Genomic DNA, 20,106 nt, shown 5'->3' with positions numbered 1-20,106 from the left:
ATTCTAGATACTACAAATAAGTAAAACAAACAACCAAAATTGTTGTGTAATGTTATTGGCTAGGTTGAAGAGAAATAATGAAATTCTGATTAATACTAAATAAAGACAGACCTAGAATTATGGAAAAACATTTTCTTTTACTATTTAACTTACACGTATTTATGAACATTAATATTTTTTTTTGACGTGACTTATTGTATATTTGCCGCAGATGGCATTAACTACTTGGCTGGACAAATTTAACCAAGAAAAACGGTCTGGGCTGGATTCCAACCTGCGACCTCAAAGTGAAAGGCAAGTGTTCTACCAACTGGGCAAACATGGCTTCGGCATTTTTTTTAAATAAAATTGTATAAAAATAAAAATAAGCTACTAATATAGTAACGACCTCCGCGGTCCGGCGTTGAGTTATGAGCTTACGATCCGGAGGTCCCAGGTTCGATTCACGGTGGGGACAATCCCGGTGTAGACTGGAGACATATCACAAAAATCACTTCTTTGTGATCCCTAGTTTGGTTAGGACATTACTGGCCGATCACCTCATTGTCCGAAAGTAAGATGATACGCGCTTCGGAAGGCACGTTAAGCCGTTGGTCCCGGTTACCACTTACTGATGTAAGTTGGGGGAGGCCTATGCCCAGCACTGGGCGTCGTACGGCTGATGACGATGATGTAAGTAAGTAGTCGTTACATGAGCCATGTCAGGGGCCTTTGGCGGCTGAATAGTTGGTAGTCCACCTCACAACCCACACGATAGAAGAAGCTACTATAGTTAAAAAGCCCGCTTCGAACTGGCAAAAACTAACTAACTAACTGGCGCAAATGTATTCTAAAACAATCGCTCTAAACTTGTGAAGCATTAAATAGGGCTTTATTTCCAAGTGCCTCCCTCTCAGTGTTCTTCAGGAAATGGATTAGGTACTTGAAAATTTTATCACCAATAAACACCATCAGGCTTGACTGAAATCAATTCGGAACTTAAAGTGCGCTCGGATTTTACTGCCGTTACCCCGTGTATAAAATAAGCTGAACGAAAAGGCGGCACAGAAGAATACTGTGAGTACCTGTAAGTGACACCGCGACGAATACTGAGGGGTATAATTCAGACCAGTCATTGGCCCCGATTCCTGCAGACACCGCCTAATTTTATTTTAAGTTATATCCATCATTTTCATATCCGTCGAAAAGGAAAGGGACGGATGATTCACAGCTCTTAATTTTAGGAAGAATGAGTAAATGAATGAATAACCCGGCGAATCAAAAAGGTACGTCGCTGGTATGCAATCCGTTGTTTGACATGCTGTCTACTTAACTGTGTCGGGTTATTGCCTGATGTAAAATTTTTAGACGGCTGTTTTAGATTTGTGCATAAAATTGACGTGTGTTCCATACATTTTATGCTTGTCGATTACCCGTCCCTTTCCTTTTCGGCGGATAAGAAAATGACAGATATAACTTAAAATAAAATTAGATGGTATTTACAGGAATTAGCACCAATATGAAGTGAATACAAGTGGAAGAGCTTATGTGGAACAATGGTTAACGTCGGTGGAGAAATGGTTAACGTCGTGTCTTATAGGGAAGTCAAGGAATTGGCCTTTGATAGACTGGAATGGAAAATGCTACACCGACAGAGCGTGGCTCTTCAATTGATGATGATGAATATGAAGTGGAATTTTTATAGATTTGCGATAGAAAATTCCACTTGATACTAACTCAGAATAATGAGCTGAATCATCCCCCTCAGTATTCGTTACTATGTCGCTTACACCCCGTACAAGTACGTATGGGTGTTAGTGACACCGTAACGAATACTTTAGGCCTGTGCTGCATTCGAACCTGCGACCCCAAAGTGAGAGGCAAGCCTTCTACTAACTGGGCTACCACGGCTTTTTATATATGAAAAAAAAAAGGATTTTTTTTATAAATAAAAAATATCGGGTATCATACCCAATTTAGTGTTCAGGTTTTGACCGAGATTCGGCCGAGGATCGAGTCTAAACGATTGTTTTCAACTCATTAAATTTTATTAGAGACCGTTGAAACTGCGATAACCTAGTTAGAATCGAGACTTATTAATTGAATCTACGGCCACAAAGGCCAGGTCCAGTGGTTGAGCTTTGCGCTCACGAACCGGAGGCCCCGGGTTCGAATACCGGTGGAAACCGGAAACATATCACAAAAATCAATTTATGATCCCTAGTTTGGTTAGTACATTACAGGCTGATCACTTGATTGTCCAGAAGTAAGATAATACGCGCTTTGAAAGGCACGTTAAGCCGTTGGTCCCGGTTACTACTTACTAGTGTAAGTAAGTCGTTACATGAGCCATGTCAGGGGTCTTTGGTGGCTTAATAATAACCCTGACACCAGGGTTGATGAGGTTGCTATTACCAATAACCAATTCCACCATAAGCCGACGTATACCAAGTAGTGCCGGCTCCACCTGGACCCCTCCAGGGTCCATAAAGACAGGAGGATGATCAGTAAGTAACTCATTGGTGCAAGTCCGGTACGAAGGTTCAACTCGGATAATTTATATACTTTATCAAGATGGGCGGATGTAGCTAAAAAGGACCTGTCCATGTGAAAGAGTGAAGGAGAAGTATGAAGAGAAGTAAGAAGTAAATGCCAAGGAGAAAGAGATTGCATCTAACAACTAGTTACATCACAAACGTGAAATGGACGTTTACAAGGGAGGACTTATCTCTAAGAGAAATCTCTTCCAGCCAACCCAGAGGCATAAGAATAGCAGCAGGAGAATAGAATGAGGTGCAATATACGAAATACAATTATATTTAAATAAAATAATAATAACTTTTTTCTATATATTATTTTGTATCTAGACACATTAAAAGGTCTTTGGTCCAGACTTTTGACATAAACGACCAAATTGCCGCTACAAAAAAGATAATTAATTTAAAAATAAAAGGCCAAGTGATAAAAAGTTAGAAGCTTTGTTAATAAAAATGTATAAATCATTCGGATATTGTGGACTTCAGGCAAAAATTGCGAATTCAGCCAGCGACAGCTGTCAGGGGCCCTTCATTAAAGTGCTCAGAATGTAGTAGACTTGAAAATATACAATTTGAATGAAACAAAACAGACTCTATATTATCCTTATCAAACGCGACTTGACTAACTAATCGCCATTGCTCGGAGTAAGAAAAAAGGTTGGAATATATTAATTATTTCAAATGAGCGACTTTCCAACCAAGAAGAGCTTAAATGGAACAGATTAAAGAAAAGGTTAACGTCGTGTCTTATAGGGAAGTCAAGGATGCCTTTGATAGACTGGAATGGAAAATGCTACACCGACAAGAGCGTGGCTCTTAAATCGATGATGATGAGGGACTTTCCAGGGTAAGTGCCTCAAAATCAATATAGATGGCTCTGTACAGTTTGTTCTTCGTTTAACCCTCTAATTTCATGGATAACATACATAATATGCATCTTCTTCTCTATAATAAACTCTATCTTATATATATCTAATCTTTATAATAAACGTTTCTTTCTTTCTTTCTTTCTTTCTTTCTTTCAAATCGACAACCACGCCGGCGGGCCGCCGGGAGGTCTTTCGGGCGCCGATAATTATTAAAACCAAATAGATAATTAAGTAGGGAAGGCCCGTGCCCCAGCAGTGGGGGCGTTAATGGGCTGATGATGATGATGATGATGAGATAATTAAGTACTTACCTATGACATTGAAACCGTCGATGGGAATTTTAAAGGGTCAACGCACTTACTTTTCTTATGGACAATCTGAAATTAAATATATTTTTTATTTTTTTTACCCGACTGCGGCGAAGCAAAAAGCAGGGTTATGTGTTTGACCGCTATGTACGTATGTATATTTATCCAATTTGTTCTAAGAGTTTGCTTACCACAGCATGCGACAATAGCTATTTCCTAAACATCACTATTCGGAAGAATTTCAGAGATACATATATACGTATTTTATTTCCTTCATACTTTTTAGAGCGTGATTTTTCCGAAGTTGAGTTTTTTTAAACTTATATTTATAAATGAATTGCTTCAATGTGGCCTATTTATACCCATGGAAAATTCTTTTTAGCATACTTACTGAAGTTCCAAAAGTCAGCTTAACTGTAATCTATCCGGGAAATTGACTAAAGCGGACACTTTGAGTTTTAAAGTTGAGAGTGAAAACTGAAATTGGTTTTTCGAAGTGAAATCTGGAGTAATCGGGAATTAGTAGAGTATTTAATGTGGGTACAGGACACATAAATATGCTTAGTCTAATGTTGCTGTGCGATTTTCTAAAAGCAATCCCGTCTGATCGTTAACGAACTGTTATGTACCTACACAAGGTGTTAGTGACATCGTAACGAAAACTTTGAGGATATCATGAAGTAATCATGCATTTAGTTGCTCATATCGTTAAACGTTTTGTGTAAATTGATCTGGCCAAACTACATCATGAAATGATCAATTCTAAGATCTGGCCACGACAATATTTATAATGAATCGAAAAAAAATCAAAATGCATATAATACATAATGCATGCATATTCATTCACTAACACAGTTGGCTCGACCATTATAGACGGCGTTACGGGTCACCACCTATCACGTTGGTATAACAGAAAGCTCGGTGAGGAGTGGATATTTAGTTCACCTTGCGATGGATGTACCTCCCACTACCCCAATTGGGATAAATTCGTCATCTATTGTTATGTTACTTGGAAGAAAAACAATCAAAAAATCGAAATCAATAAGGGACTTTCCAATCGGCGTTCCCCAAAAACACGATAGATGGCGTTGTTTAGTTTTTTCTTCGTTTAAACTTCTAATTTCATGGATAACAGACATATGCATCTTTTCGTAGCAACATCATTCTATACATACTTAATGTGATTCAAATATCAAGCAACAATTAGTTTTATATACGCTTCTGCCATTCGATTATATATTTTTGAATAATTATGTACCCCAGCAATGAGAAAATAGGTAATTACCGCGTTAAAACTGAACAACGCCATCTATCGTGTGTTTGTGAAACGTCGATTGAAAAGTCCCTCATTGAAGTAGTGACTTATAAAACAGATGACCTTATAAAGTAGATCCTTCAGATCGCAATATCTTAAAAGGGTTACTCTCAGGAGATGCCCGGGGCAGGTGGCGAAGCACTGCGACAAATTACTACTTGGCTCTGGAACGATTACGATTTATCGCCAGATTTTCGAAGACGAATTGAAAGTTGTTTTTGAATTTGGGCACGATTTGAGGACTTCATCTAGAGTAGTCAGAAATACATCCATCGCAAGATGAACTAAGTACCCTACCCACGCCTTACTGAGTTTTCTGTTTATTTATTTTTATTTATTTACTAAATCTTAATACTAGATATAGTATTTGTCAATGTCCTGCAAAACTGTTTAAACAGTTTGACTGCAGGAAAGAGTCTCTACTAATAATATGAACTTAATATCTAATAGTAATTTGTAAGTAGGAGCACAATTAATGTATCACATTATTTAAAAAAATATATTTAACAATTAATAACATAAATTAGCAAGGACACGAGTCTAAAAGGTATTGTTTAAGAAGTATTTTTTTATATTTACTTTTATTTGGTTCGAGACTGATGTCCTCAGGCAAGCTAGACTAAGTCTGTTCTAGACCAAATCTGTTAGACCAACGTTATAGGTAGTGAGCCGTCTCATCTATAATGGTCGAGCTGTGTCAGTCAAAACTGCACTTAAGATAAATTAATAACTCATTGGTTTGGTTAAGGACTTTTGAGAAGATTTTCTTATCTGTACGCGAAATAAAAAAGGTATACCAATAGATTAGTAATATGAGTGAGTATGTATACTGTACAGTCATGACATCTGCAACATCCTGTACCTACTTTAGAACCCTGTCGCAGTAACATATTTGACAATTAGAAAGACTTACAGTTTTTATGTCAAAAAAGTTACTGTGACATGGTTGTGACCGTACATTTCTGCCTACCCCTTCGGGGATACAGGCGTGATGCTATTATATTTTACTAGTAATAGGTATCCGAAGAAACGTTGTGTGATTTGTTGTATTTCAACTTTATTCCCAAACCTCTTATACGAAAACAATACAATACAAATACGTTTATTTGCATTCCTCACCGTCTCCGACCCAATACCGCCGCCAGACGCGAGGAACTAGGAGGAAGTACACAAATAGACCAACGAGATTTGAACACAAATAAATATAAACTGTTTGCACCGTGTGACTGGCAGCACTACTCGAACTGACACCTCGAATACGAGACAGGTCAATGACATAGTCCGACCTGTTAACCAATATAAAAAACAACAACTTAAAAAATCAACCAAAAATGGACTTTAACGATAATATAATCAAGGAAGAAGTCAGCAGCTTCGTCTCGAGCCTCCAGAGGCTGTTGCCGCGGAAGAAGGAAATCATCGTCATCGAACCACTGAAACCGAAACTGATCCGACTCACTGACGTCCATATTGAAGCCAAAAGTGTCTTCCCGAAATGCTTCATCGGAGCCAAACTCATCATCCTAAGGGAAGTCATGAACAGGGTTAAACTAGTCCAACAGTACAACTACGGCAAGTCGAAAGATTCTCACAGATGTTACTCGCAGCTGATCAACAAGGAAATGGAACCGAAACGAAGTGAGGACGGGCTGCTGATCGACTCGACGGGCTCAGCAACCGCTACCTACACCGAGTCTCTGGATAACAATTACGAGATGCGGCTTACATCCAAAATCAGGGATTTGGTTTCATCAGAAACAGAGTTGGTGCTGGAGAAAGAAACTGAGAAGGCTATAGGTTCGATGACGTTGTCGATGAACGACGTGGACCCGAGTACGTTTAAGATAGTGGGTCAGTGGATGCAGCAAGTGCTACCGGAGCTGGGGGTGGGCGCGGAGGTGGCGTTCAAGCCACTGTCGTACCCTCCGAAGCCAGACGTGTCGATCAGCACGCGGTACGAGCGGGAGTCTTTCGCGTTGTCCTCCACGATCAGCAAAGCTGGCTTCCAGATCTGCCTATACAAGCAGTTCGCGCCAGATTTGCGAATATCGACCATCGTGCACGAAAACAACCGGGGGTCGCCTCCGACTATTGGCATCGCACTCCACAAGGATTACGAAAACGGTTCCGAGATGAAGATTTTCGTGGATTCTGAAAAATGTGGAGGTTTCACGTTCCAGAAGGATGTGTTGTTCAAGGAGCACAGTGAGATGCGTGTCGTCCGCTTAGTGTGGAGTACCCTCATAGATCGACAGAAGCGAGTGCGGTTTGGTTTCGGTTTCAATCTAGATTTTTGACAACCCGTAAGTTTCATGCTCCCCTAATCCCCACTAGTAAATTGCCGGTAAAAGAAGTGTGTGTATCGCCCACTTTTGTAGAATTATTTGTTTGTATATAAGTATACATAGGTTTTAGTTATTGTTTTATCATGTTAATCTTCCCTCTGTTTAGAAGTGTGATTAAAAATTTATCGACAATTCATGGATTTATGGTTTTATTCAAGTCTTCTCTCGTATGGGTTATGAGACCAATGATCGACCTTGAAACTCTGGTGTGTGAGTTAATATTGAAGCCAAGACATGACTCATGTAACGACTATATACTAAATTAATAACTTACTAAGGACCGACTCCATAATAAAAAAATCGAGTGATCAGTCTGCAATGTCCTAAGTCCTAACCAAACTATGGACAATTATAAACATAAAATATTGGTATACAATTGAGTAATTTAGCTGCCTAATATCAGTTCTCAGACAGTTAATCCCATGCATTCATATCTTCTAAATAATCACTAACTTTATAATAACCTTTTTTGTAAAGTTTTTGTTTAACTACTGTCTTAAAACAGTTGAAAGGCAAATTCTGAATGTCAATGGGAATCTTATTGTAAAAACGTATACATTGCCCCTTAAAAGATTTAGTAATCTTATGTAATCGACTGACTTGTAAAGCATAATTCTAGAATAGCCTATGGACCTGATTCCAGTACACCATCTAAGTTTATTTTAAGTTATATCAGTCATTTTCTTATCCGCCGAAAAGGAAAGAGACCTATTTACCTTTACAACTTTGCAGGAAAATAGCTTAAAAATGAAGGATCTGGGCGATAAAAGTTTTTTTCAGATAGCAACAAAAAATGATAGCAATATTTTTGCTGGAGTTTAGCGAGTCGACAACAGAGAGCAGATATGAGGTCGTCCTCAAGCAGGGTTGCCATATGAAGAATTTAATATCCGGTTTTTAAATATTTGTGTTTTACACACTGAGTTATGAGTTGCCATATTAAAAATGTATTTATTATGAACTTACGCATCATATATCTAGATACAAGGCCGCCTACTGTGCTCCGTAACGGCGTCAGTGGTTCAGTGGTTGAGCGTCGAGCGCACGATCCGGAAGTCCCGGGTTAGAATCCCGGTGAGGATATTACAAAAATCTCTTTGATCCGTGCTTCGGAAGGCACGCTGTCGGGACCTTTGGCGGCTCAATGATAACCCTGACACCAGGGTTGATAAGGTTGGTAATCTACCTCACAACCCACAGAATAGAAGAAGAATGTACTCTATCTATTTCTCTTCATTCTCTCTTCATAAAAAAATATGTTTTCATAATAATTTTTTTGTGAATAAAGTTTCCGTTAAGTTATGTTATGTAAAATTTCAAGCATATTTCACTAATTATTTTTTTACCACAATTGGCTATTTGACTGGGTCAAAGATAAATTATAAAATGATCTAGAAATAGAAGTCAGTCTAAGATGATCTAAAATCAATCTCATTTTACTTTTCGACGTATTTTCGTTATTATTAATTTATCTTCTTATAAATTAAGTAACAATGACTAGGTACGAAGTTTGATCGCTTTTATTGATAACATCACAGGCTGTGATGTGCCGTCCTCGGGAATGTTTTCGGCAGTAAAAAGTCGCAAAACTTATGTGAAAAGATCTTTATTACCTACCTTTAAGGCAGCTAACACCAGAGTACAAGAAAGAACAATTTGATAATGAAAAGCAGCCAGTGTTCTTACTATTAAAGACTTTATACAACGGCATAGGTCACAGGACAGTATTTCCAGTATGTAGTTTCCTAAAAAGTATCTCATTCGAGTAGGTCGTCAAGTACCCTATTCCTGCTATTAGTATCTTTTAAACAAACCTGAAAAGTTACATGATATAACATCACACCTGTTTTCCCGAAGAGGTAGGCAGATGTGTAATAAAAGCACTCCTCGCCAGCAAAAAAAAAATGAAAAATAAAAAATATGAAAAAGGAAAAGTATGATAAGGTATAATGTAATGATGGTTAGGATCGTAATAACTAGAATTACGTCTCTGCCTACCCTGAAAAGACCCAGGCGCGGTCTTATATGTGTATGAATCCCTCTATCAACCCTACTACGATCCGTTGTTATCTCTAACGGCAAAAATAAACAGGACAAATTGTGCTAGTTATAAAACTTTGCAAGAGGTGCTCCAAAGTCTCGCGATAAATATTGTTCAAGTTAGGAACTGTGTATTAAGTCGGTTTTGTTTTAGCATAGCACTAGCTTTTGCCCACGACTTCGTCCGCGTGGCGTGTTAAAAAAGAGAGATCTTTATGTGTGTGGGAGTGCATATCAAATTTCAAGCATCTAACTTTATGCAGTTTAGATTTTTTCATACAATTTATTTTCCCGCTAACTCCCATTTTTCAAAATACAGCCATAACTAAACTTCATATTTACTAAGGTATGCATGCATGCTAGATAGAAAACATCTATCTTACGCGGTTTCGATTTTTTTCATACAAATGTTTTTTCCCGCTAACTCCCGTTTCCGTGGGAATTTTGCAATATCCTGTTGCAACTAAGCTTTAAGTTAACTAAGCGGTTTAGATTTTTCATACAAAAGGATTCTTCCGCTAATTCCCGTTCCCGTGGGAATTCCGGGAATTCCTTTCTTAGTGCACCTCTACGGTACCTAAGCTATGTCCCTTCCAAATTTCAAGTGCCTACGTTTAGCCGTTCGCAACTCTCCGCCCACCACCAGCGGCTGAGCTAGGTTTACCTCGACCGGGTTTCGAATCAGTTGCGACTACCATACTGGCCTACTAGGTGCTTCTTTACACTTCGCTTCATCATCATCATCATCAGCCCATTAACGTCCCCACGCCAGCCAGCCCAACGTAACGTGCGCCTGATTACAGGATAACAGATGGCCGTCCCTGGTAAAGGCCTGTGTTTAACTCCATTTGCATCACAAGCCTTCCAAATCACAATTTATAGCTCGTAATTTCAGGTTTTTTCGCTTAGGTACTGTAACTGGTACAGAAAGGTTCAATATATCCTTATCGCTGTAGTTATGTGGTACGGTCACGAGCATTCATATGTATACACTTTGGCACCATGTCACATTAACTTTTTTGACAAATTCAACTGTCATCATCATCAGCCCATAACGTCTCCACTGCTGGGGCACGGGCCTTCCCTATGGATGGATAGAGAGATCGGGCCTTAAACCATCACGCGGGCCCAGTGCGGATTGATGGTTATTAACGACTGCTAATGCAGCCGGGACCAACGGCTTAACGTGCCTTCCGAAGCACGGAGGAGCTCGAGATGAAAACTTTTTTTTGTGGTCACCCATCCTATGACCGGCCTTTGCGAAAGTTGCTTAACTTCAACAATCGCAGGCCGTGCGCGTTTACCGCTGCGCCACCGAGCTCCTATATTACACTTCGCTTGAAGGACCCCATGTTGTAAGGAGAGAATACTTGAGCCATGGTTACATGGTTTTCACTATAATGGTATATTTAGGTCTCATTTTCCCAAACTAGGGTTCAGACCTCAATTTCCACGTCTAACGGCCTTTATAATAAATATCTAATTTCTGAACGTCAAGCTTGTTTACCCGAATCCTGTAAAATATTGGTCTACCATCACTTTCAATTTCCGATATACTCACTGGAGTAAATTATTATTTATAACTGGTGAAATACTGTAGGGTAGTGAATGCGACATAACTTTTAATCAGAGATCAAATGAGAAAAAACACAAAAAGAATACAAAGAAACGAAGAGAAAAAGAGAAAGTTAAAGAAAAGGTCGAAAGAGGCAAAATATACTTACAGATGTGGCTGGTATTCCACCTCACAACCCACACGATAAGAAGAAGAGAGTGACATAAATAACCTTACAGTATAATAACTATTGGCCTTTGGTCTTGGTTCCATACAAGACCATTAACCAGGCCCCAGGGGGGACAGAGTCATCTTCTCCTGTTCGGCGCGTCCTTGCCGCGGGGGTGGGCGCCTCTTACTTCAGTAGGCCGGAGTGAGATGGTGGCTGAGATCGAATAGGGACCCAGACCTATGAGGTATAACGTAGAACCTTTGCCAGGGATACTGATGAAGACCTCAACGGTTGCAGAGACGAAGATAGGAGCCATCGGTACGGCAATGCAGGACGGAAGGGGCAAGTCACAGGGACTGTAACCTGGAACCTGACAGAGGGCAGCAGTAACTGTCAGTACTATTCAGAGGCGGAGGACAGGAGTCCTAGTATGGCTTTGTAATAGACTACTCTGGGCGCTATCCCACTTGGGTCAGACAGAGTACTGCGGAGCGGAAGGCAAGAGGGAAACCACTGCCTTATTTTTCCCTAAAAAAGTAGCATGGAAAATGCTCACCGAGGCTCTTAAATTGATGATGATGATAATAACTATTCATAAGAGCTAATACATGAATAACCAGATGAACAAGTATACTCATACTCACTCACATATTCTGTAAATACGCGGATTTCATAACAGTGGCTGATAAACTAGTCAACCTCACCTGCTTCGTACTTTATGTTTCACTCAAATTAGCACAATAAATTCGTCTGAAACAGTCATATGTTGCTGTTACGGTGTATGGCAGATAAGAGCCGGTTTTAGGGGGAGAAAATGGGGGGGGAGGGGGTATGAACCCCCCCTGGGTGACAGGTCATAGGTAGCCACTGCAATTTTTTTCTAATTCTCTAAGGTGATAGGTTCTCCTCCAAGTTACTTCCTTTTTCCTTTTTTAAAATTGTTAATGGTTCTGTTTTTGTAATGAAGTGCGTTGTAGTGAAATACAGCCTAGTGACAAACAGACGGACGGGCAGACAGCGAAGTTTACAAATACTAATATACTTTATTGCACACAACATGCAACACAAGTTTTACACACGAAAGATACAGTACAATTCTGGCAGCAATTTCTTCCAGGCAACCAGTGACAAGAAAAAAATTATCACAATTTGGCGCGGGAGTTTAAGTAACAGGATCCCGATTTTACCCTTAAGGTAAGGAACCCTAAAATATTATCACGGTGTGGCTGAGAAGTTCCATAAAAAACAGTTTTTGTTGAGCTGTTTTTTTTTCTATGGTATCACCAAAGACATGAGGTCGATGGTGAGCTTACTGATGTAATTAGTAAGCACGTTGTCAGAAGTCTTTGGCGTCTGAATAGGGTATTTGACTGGGTCAAAGAAAAATTATAAAACGCCAATCTAGAAATAGAAGCCAGTCTCGTCACATAAACTCACACAAACTCTTTATTTTTCACTTTCCTTCCACCCACTGTAATTGGAATACCATTGTATTTAATTTTATAAATTATGTAATACAAACTGGATTTAAAAAAGAAAGGAAACCATGAAACAGTAGGACTAGGGCCCTGTGCTGGAAGGTTTTCTGGCCACGTCTTTCCCTCAGCGTTACAGATTCCGATGTGGTAGTAGTTTTACAGCTAGTTACATAATAATGTAATTTAGTTTTTGACGTTCAAAAAGCGCTAACTTTGTAAGCCAATTTTGAAAAACAAATATTTTTTTAATTTTTGTTTTTTTTTTGTCTAAGTTGATCAAAAATCAATCTCATTTGACTTTTCGATTTATTTTCGAATTATGAGTACGACGTTTGACCGCTTTTATTGATGACGTCACAAGAAACTCTAAAGAAAACTTTCGTTTTGACGTTTCGAAAAAAGTATCTTAGACGACGGCTGCACGGCTTTGCCTTTGCCTTTCCCCAAAGGGATAAAAAGGTTAAAAAAAAAAATAATTATTTGACTAGGATGTCAAGTAGCCTATAGTAACCCTGACACAGACTATCGCGTATTCTATATTAGAGCTCCTCTTAAATCCATACCTGGTATCATATCCCCAGAATTTCATATTACACGTTACATGCAAGCTCTAATCCAGGATAAGAGCGTCATATTGAGCACTGGAGCGGTGCGAAGCAGCTCAGAAGGATTATCAGCTCATGAGACTTGAAATTTCGGTTTTGAGGCCACGGTTGTGATTAAAATTTGGAGAGCCGTGGTAGCCCTGTTGGAAGAACGCTCGACTCTCACTGTGCGGTCGCCGGTTCGATTCCCAGCGCGGGCCTAAACCAATAGTTTGCGAATTTGTTTTCGAATGTAACGCGGTGAAGGAAAATATTGTGAGGGAAACTCACATTCCCGAGAAATGCGTTTTGGAGTATGTAATCTAACCTGTATTGGGCTGGTTTTCCCTTAGCAAAAATCTTTTTTTTTATAAGGGATTCTTTCATTTAAGAATGTATAAAAAAATACTTTACAGTAAAATACCATTTACTAGGTAATTTGTTGGTCAAATGGATATACCTATTGAATTAGGTGACTGACTATTTGTTTTTGTTTACTATTTGCCTTAAAGGTTTTCTGGCAGAAAACTCAGTTACTTAATATTATTTAGTTAGGCTCGCTATTGTCACATTTTTTTCTGTCCACAGAATGGTTACTATTCTTTATATCACAAAGAAACTTCTGGAGATGTAGAAAAGAAATGGCGCGAGAAAGATGGCGTAGATTGTTGGAATGCTAAAAGAGAGTTCGTGTAAATTAATCCGACAATTTGAACCCTCTGCCAAGTCTTGGCAGCATTGTCAGAGAATCCGACAAGTTCTGAAATGCTAAATAATGTTCTGAATTTCATTTATTATCATATGAATCATCTTGAGTTCATTTTAGCAGACTACGGCGAAGTTAAAAAGTGTGTAATGATATCAGCAGGCTATAGATACAGGGTGTTAGTAACATCGTAACGAATACTGAGGGGGATGATTCAGACTATGATTCTGAGTGAATATCAAGTGGAATATCCTATCGGAAAATTCAGTGTCTATTTTTTTTACGGAAAATTCCACTTGATATCAACACAGAATCATGGTCTGAATCATGCCTCAAAGTTTTCGTTACTAACATTTTCCAATGTATACGGGTACAGATTAATGAAGCAGGCGAGAGACTGGTGTTTGTGATAGGTGTAGGTCTGTGTTACAGATCACCAGGCCCCAACCTTTGGACATTACGGAATAGATAATATGCTTATAAAGCGAGCTATTACTTTATACGAGAAAGAACATTTTATACAAGAAAAATAGAAAAGAAAAAATAAAATAAAAATAAGCTAATTATGTGGGTGAATGTGTGTGGGTGTGTGTGTGTGGGTTTTATGTGAGTGTGTGTAAAAGTGAGTATGTGTGTGAGAGTGTGAGATTCTGTATAGTCTATTATTAAAATTATTAAATAATGTTGGTAAATCAGCAAGCGTTTTGTATAGATAGATAATTCACGCTTATGATCATTATCAGGATGGGCAGATCCACATATTTTACATTTTGCAATTAATGTGTATCTTAAATAAGATGTCTTCTCGCTAGGATGCCTTGGTGAAGCGACCACGATGACGTTACCAACAAAATGGTGTAGTTGAATTTGAAGTTGAAAACGTCGTCTGGTTGCACAACCAAAGAGAAAAAAATAATAATAGGTACTACGTAGAGAACGGTAACTCCGCCCCGCGCCAAATCGTATCGGGCGCCGACCTCAACCCCTCTGGGTCTTACTTTGGTCTTCGATGGCCGTATAGGTGAGAAGGAGAGCGCGCGGATTGTCTCACTCACACTTAAGCGAGCGAGTTTTGAGGTTATAGTTATAGTGAAAACTGTTTGAAAATCAGCTGTTCATTCAATGAGGGACCAATCGACGTTCTCCAAAAATACGATAGATGGCGTTGTTCACTTTTGACGTGATAATTACCTATTGCATCATTGCTGGGGTAGGTACATAATTATTCAAACATGTAATGCAATGGCAGAAGCATATATAAAACGAATTGTTGCGTGATATTTTGGATCATATTATGTAGCTACCTATATTGCTTATCTATATTTTGATTAGAATAATAATTGGTGGAAGTTGTAATTGTGCCTTGGTGTAATAAAAAGGGTCACCATTTATACTCAAAAACAAAGATGCAAGATGCATATAATGGTGCTAATTCCTGTAAATACCATCTAATTTTATTTTAAGTTATATCTGTCATTTTCTTATCCGCCGAAAAGGAAAGGGACGGGTAATCGACAAGCATAAAATTTATGGAACACACGTCAATTTTAAGCACAAATCTAAACCAACCGTCTAAAAATTTTACGTCAGTCAATAACCCGACACATTAATTTACTCATTCTTCCTAAAATTAAGAGCTGTGAATCATCCGTCCCTTTCCTTTTCGACGGATATGAAAATGACGGATATAACTTAAAATAAAATTAGGCGGTGTCTGCAGGAATCGGGGCCACTATGTCCGTTATCCATGAAATGAGAAGTTTAAACGAAGAAAAACTTAACAACGCCATCTTGTTTTTGGGGAACGCCGATTGGAAAGTCCCTTACTGTCTTCTGTCTTTATTTTACTCTATGTAAAGTGGAGAAAAGAGAATGTTAGCAAGAATATTCGTTGAGAACAGAATGCGAACATTTTTCACGAAGCACAGTGGAGGTACAACATTCTGGACAGTTATTATGACCTTTTATTTTCTTTACCGCGAGCGGAATGTTGAGGTGAGACATGCTTAAGATGTATGCAGAGTGGGAATATATTACACGTGAGGCATTTTTCCTCGCCTCATTTTTGTCTGGAAGAAATCGCTTTAAGCGATAAGGCCGCCATTTGCCATGTACCTAGTTAATAGTCTTATAATTATTTCTTTTTAATTTTGGTGGTTTTACATTTTTCGCGGTCCTGTGCGTACTCCGGCCAGTCCCTCCAGCAAGCGTCCAAGTCGTCACGCCATCTCTTTCGAGGTCTACCACGACGCCTGTACCCGTCATGAGGCACCCAATGCGTGACGATCCGTGCCCACTAGTCAGGGTGCATGCGACAAACATGTCCGGCCCAATCCCATTTGAGTCTGGCGGCTTTTCGTCCCATATCAGCGATTCAGCGATTTCACCATTATCATATTTATTTATTTATATTATGGACAACTCGAGGAGCTTGGTGGCGCAGCGGTTAATCGTACTATTTGTAGACATTCTTATTAGACACTTCATTAAGACGTCCAATGCACTCTCGCCTTTACGTGCAATCCTGCACAGTGGGCGCGACGCCAAAACCGTCAGACATAAAATAGGTAGCGAAAAGCGCGTCAAAAATTACGACCATAACCACTGTGCGAGAGAGGGCTGGCAAAATAAGGTGGGTACGGAAAAATTGGTGACGTACGACGTGAACGTTGAGATTAGCTACCTAGCTCGCGGCTTTGCTTTCCAGAAAATTCTGGAAAATTAACACGTGGCGGTGCTTTCAAACAAGGATGTTATGGATACAACAACAAATACAGACATAATACAGACAACAAACTACCGACACATATCACTGACGCACCGTCAATTTAACTCATGATTTTATTTTAATACTTAAGAATGACTTCTTTATTACGCTGTTGTATTAATTTTATGATTATTATTATTTTAATTTGTTTTTAATGTGTAATTAATGATACCAAATGAATTATTCTACTAGTAGAATGTAATGTAGATTATATACGACATTATGACATGTAATACGAACTATTACGAATAAATGAATATGAATATGAAATTTCGGGTATTGATTGGATACGGATTTAAGAATGATTATTATACCAGATACGGTTACGGATACGGATAATAAATTATTTCGGATTATCCGTTACTTTCGGATAATTTCGGTTACGGATATTATTTTTTTAAGGAATTTCAACAGTAAAATACAAATAGGTAATAAAGTCGTTTTATTTATAACGACATGTTACATAATAAGTTATGTCGACTAAAGAAAAAAAAAGAAATGGCGACAAATGCGCGCGGCTTGTATGTCGGCACTGGCAGCGGCCAGTCGATCAAAATAATTTGACATAACGTGTCTCAATTAGGCTCCGCCCCTATCCGATATTTTCCAAACCTTTTATTTCGGATTCGGTTACGATTACGGATGATTTTTTTATATCGGATATCCGATAGTTTCGGTTCTTCTTCTTCTATCGTGTGGGTTTTGAGGCGAATTACTAACCTCATCAACCCTGGTGTCAGGGTTACTATTGAGCCGCCAAAGGCCCCTGACATGACTCATTTATAACGACTACGTACTTACACAGTAAGTAGTAACCGGGACCAACGGCTTAACGTGCCTTCCGAAGCACGGATCGTCTTACTTTCGGACAATCAGGTGATCAGCCTGTAATGTCCTAACCAAACTAGGGACCACAAAGTAATTTTTGTGATATGTCCCCACTGGGAATCGAACCCAGGACCTCCGGATCGTGAGTCCAACGCTCAACCACTGGACCACAGAGGCCGTTGTGTTTCGGTTATGGAGCTCCCTAACATCCCTGCTTTCAAATTTTGCCTGAAAACGTGTTTATGAGTTCTTGCGGGATAAGTGTGATTACGCTCAAGGCATCAGTCTGTTTTCCTTATTTCAGGTAAAGTGTAGATTTAACGATTATTTTGTCACCTTTTTCCTTTACAGATGGGGGGGAGGGAAGTGTTGATTACTTTTTAATATCCTTTAGGGAAAAATTAAGAAGACGAAGAGCGCTTTTATTTAAATGAGTACCTCTCGCTCTTTCTATCATCAATCTTTTATTACTTATATTATATTTTATTTTAGACCGTGTACTAAATGAAACAAATCTTCTTCTATCGTGTGGGTTGTGAAGTGAATTACCAACCTCATCAACCCTGATGTCAGGGTTATTATTGAGCCGCCAAAAGCCCCTGACACGGCTCATGTTACGAGTACATTACTTACATCAGTAAGTAGTGACCGGGACCAACGGCTTAACATGCCTTCCGAAGCACGGATCATCTTAGTTTCGGACAATCAGGTGATCCCGTAATGTCCTAACCAAACTAGGGATCACAATGTGATTTTTGTGATACATTGTCTCCACTGGGATTCGAATCCGGGGCCTCCGGATCGTGAGACCAACGCTCAACCACTGGACCACGGATGCCGTCAACCAGGTATTTTACTAATTTCATTATTATTAAGACTCAGGGTACGGAAGCCCGGAAGCTCAATCTAAACTCAGGCAAATACAATTAAGTCCTTAATCCCTCCGTCTACTTTCTTCCATTATCAACCAGAACGTTGATTTTGTCTCCATCGGGTGCCAACCAATAAGTGCGACACGTTTTCAGGTATTTCACCATTCTAATCAAATCTTATCTAATCAAGCCTACAAGATCCCACTGCAGGGCAAAGGCCTCCCCTTTCTCTTTACATTTTTCGCGTACTCCGGCCAGTCCCTCCGGCAAGCGTCCAAGTCGTCACGCCATCTCTTTCGAGGTCTACCACGACGCCTGTACCCGTCATGAGGCACCCAATGCGTGACGATCCGTGCCCACCGCTCAGGGTGCATGCGACAAACATGTCCGGCCCAATCCCATTTGAGTCTGGCGGCTTTTCGTCCCACATCAGCGATTCAGCGATTTCACCATTATCATATTTATTGATTTATATTATGGACAACTCGAGGAGCTTGGTGGCGCAGCGGTAAACGCGCTCGATCTGCGATTGTTGAAGTTAAGCAACTTCCGCAAAGGCCGGTCATAGGATGGGTGACCACAAAAAAGTTTTTATCTCGAGCTCCTCCGTGCTTCGGAAGGCACGTTAAGCCGTTGGTCCCGGCTGCATTAGCAGTCGTTAATAACCATCAATCCGCACTGGGCCCGCGTGATGGTTTAAGGCCCGATCTCCCTATCCATCCATAGGGAAGGCCCGTACCCCAGCAGTGGGGACGTTAATGGGCTGATGATGATGGATTATGGACAACTTACAAGTTACACTTTACATTATTATTATGTATATTACTATTCCGAGTACGGAAGCCCAATCAAAACTCAGGCAAAACCCCGATCTGCATGTCGTTTCAACTATATTTCAATCAATGTATCGTGCACAGTGGGCACATTGCCAGTCCACCCCGGACATAATAAATGTCTCCCGAAATAGTATTTATTCCACGGTTTAATAGTCTGCCCCTCTGTTACCGTTATGGCGTTAAAGACGAATTATTGTCTCAGTTATGAAATTCATAATAATAATTAGATTTAAAACCGTTAAAGCTAAAAAATAAATTACTTTCTTTACATTACATGATACTTGAAGCCGTGGTTGCCTAGTTGGTAAAACGCTTGCCTCACACTTTGAGGTCGCATGTTCAAATCCTGCACAGGCTTAAACCAATATATGTCAAATTTGTTTTCGAATTCATGTTTGAATCATAAATGATTATCACGTGATCAGCGGTGAAGGAAAACATCGTGAGGAAACTCACATTCCCGAGCGTTTTCGGAGGTATGTGACTTAAATTGGTCTGGTTTTCCCTTCGCGGGTTGGAAGGTCAGACAGGCAGTCGTTTCTGTAAAAAACCGGACCTGTCAAATCTTCAGGTTAGGGAAGGTGACTCTGTGAAAAACGGGATAATGCTAGGGGAGATGACATAATACCTCTTTCCCGCTTATCGCTTTTCCTGTAACCGGTAGGCAATCGGATTGTAATCGCTATCCGCCTACAAATGGCCAGATGCTGTAGCGTTCATTGACATCTGGTTTCGGTATTTACCTGAAACAAACATATACAATATTAAAATGAAATATTTATGAATATTTATTTTTTGAGGTCGCTCAGTGGGTAGGCCCGCTACAAGGTGGACCGACGATCTGCTGAAGGTCGCGGGAAGCCGCTGGATGCGGGCAGCGCAGAACCGATCGTCGTGGAGATCCTTGGGGGAGGC

General features: G+C 39.7%; 2 protein-coding genes across 4 annotated transcripts in view; one reads left to right on the top strand and one right to left on the bottom strand.

The window, feature by feature from the left end:
• Nucleotides 1–20,106, bottom strand: part of LOC126373876 (uncharacterized) — a 162,163-nt gene that overhangs the window by 67,813 nt on the left and 74,244 nt on the right. The window contains exon 2 of one of the 3 annotated variants that reach the window (XM_050020228.1): nucleotides 3,747–3,762. The exons of the other annotated variants lie outside the window; for them this stretch is intronic. The gene's annotated coding sequence lies outside the window, so the exon portion shown is untranslated. The remainder of the gene's footprint in view (nucleotides 1–3,746; nucleotides 3,763–20,106) is intronic. 3 annotated transcript variants of the gene reach the window in all.
• Nucleotides 6,256–7,417, top strand: LOC126373858 (mitochondrial import receptor subunit TOM40 homolog). Its single transcript, XM_050020207.1, has one exon. The coding sequence runs from the start codon at nucleotides 6,340–6,342 to the stop codon at nucleotides 7,303–7,305; it is 966 nt and encodes a 321-aa protein (XP_049876164.1). The 5' UTR covers nucleotides 6,256–6,339; the 3' UTR covers nucleotides 7,306–7,417.

Source organism: Pectinophora gossypiella, chromosome 16 (assembly GCF_024362695.1).
Source record: "Pectinophora gossypiella chromosome 16, ilPecGoss1.1, whole genome shotgun sequence".
NCBI classification, from domain to species: domain Eukaryota; kingdom Metazoa; phylum Arthropoda; class Insecta; order Lepidoptera; family Gelechiidae; genus Pectinophora; species Pectinophora gossypiella.
This window is presented reverse-complemented; position numbering and strand designations above follow the sequence as displayed.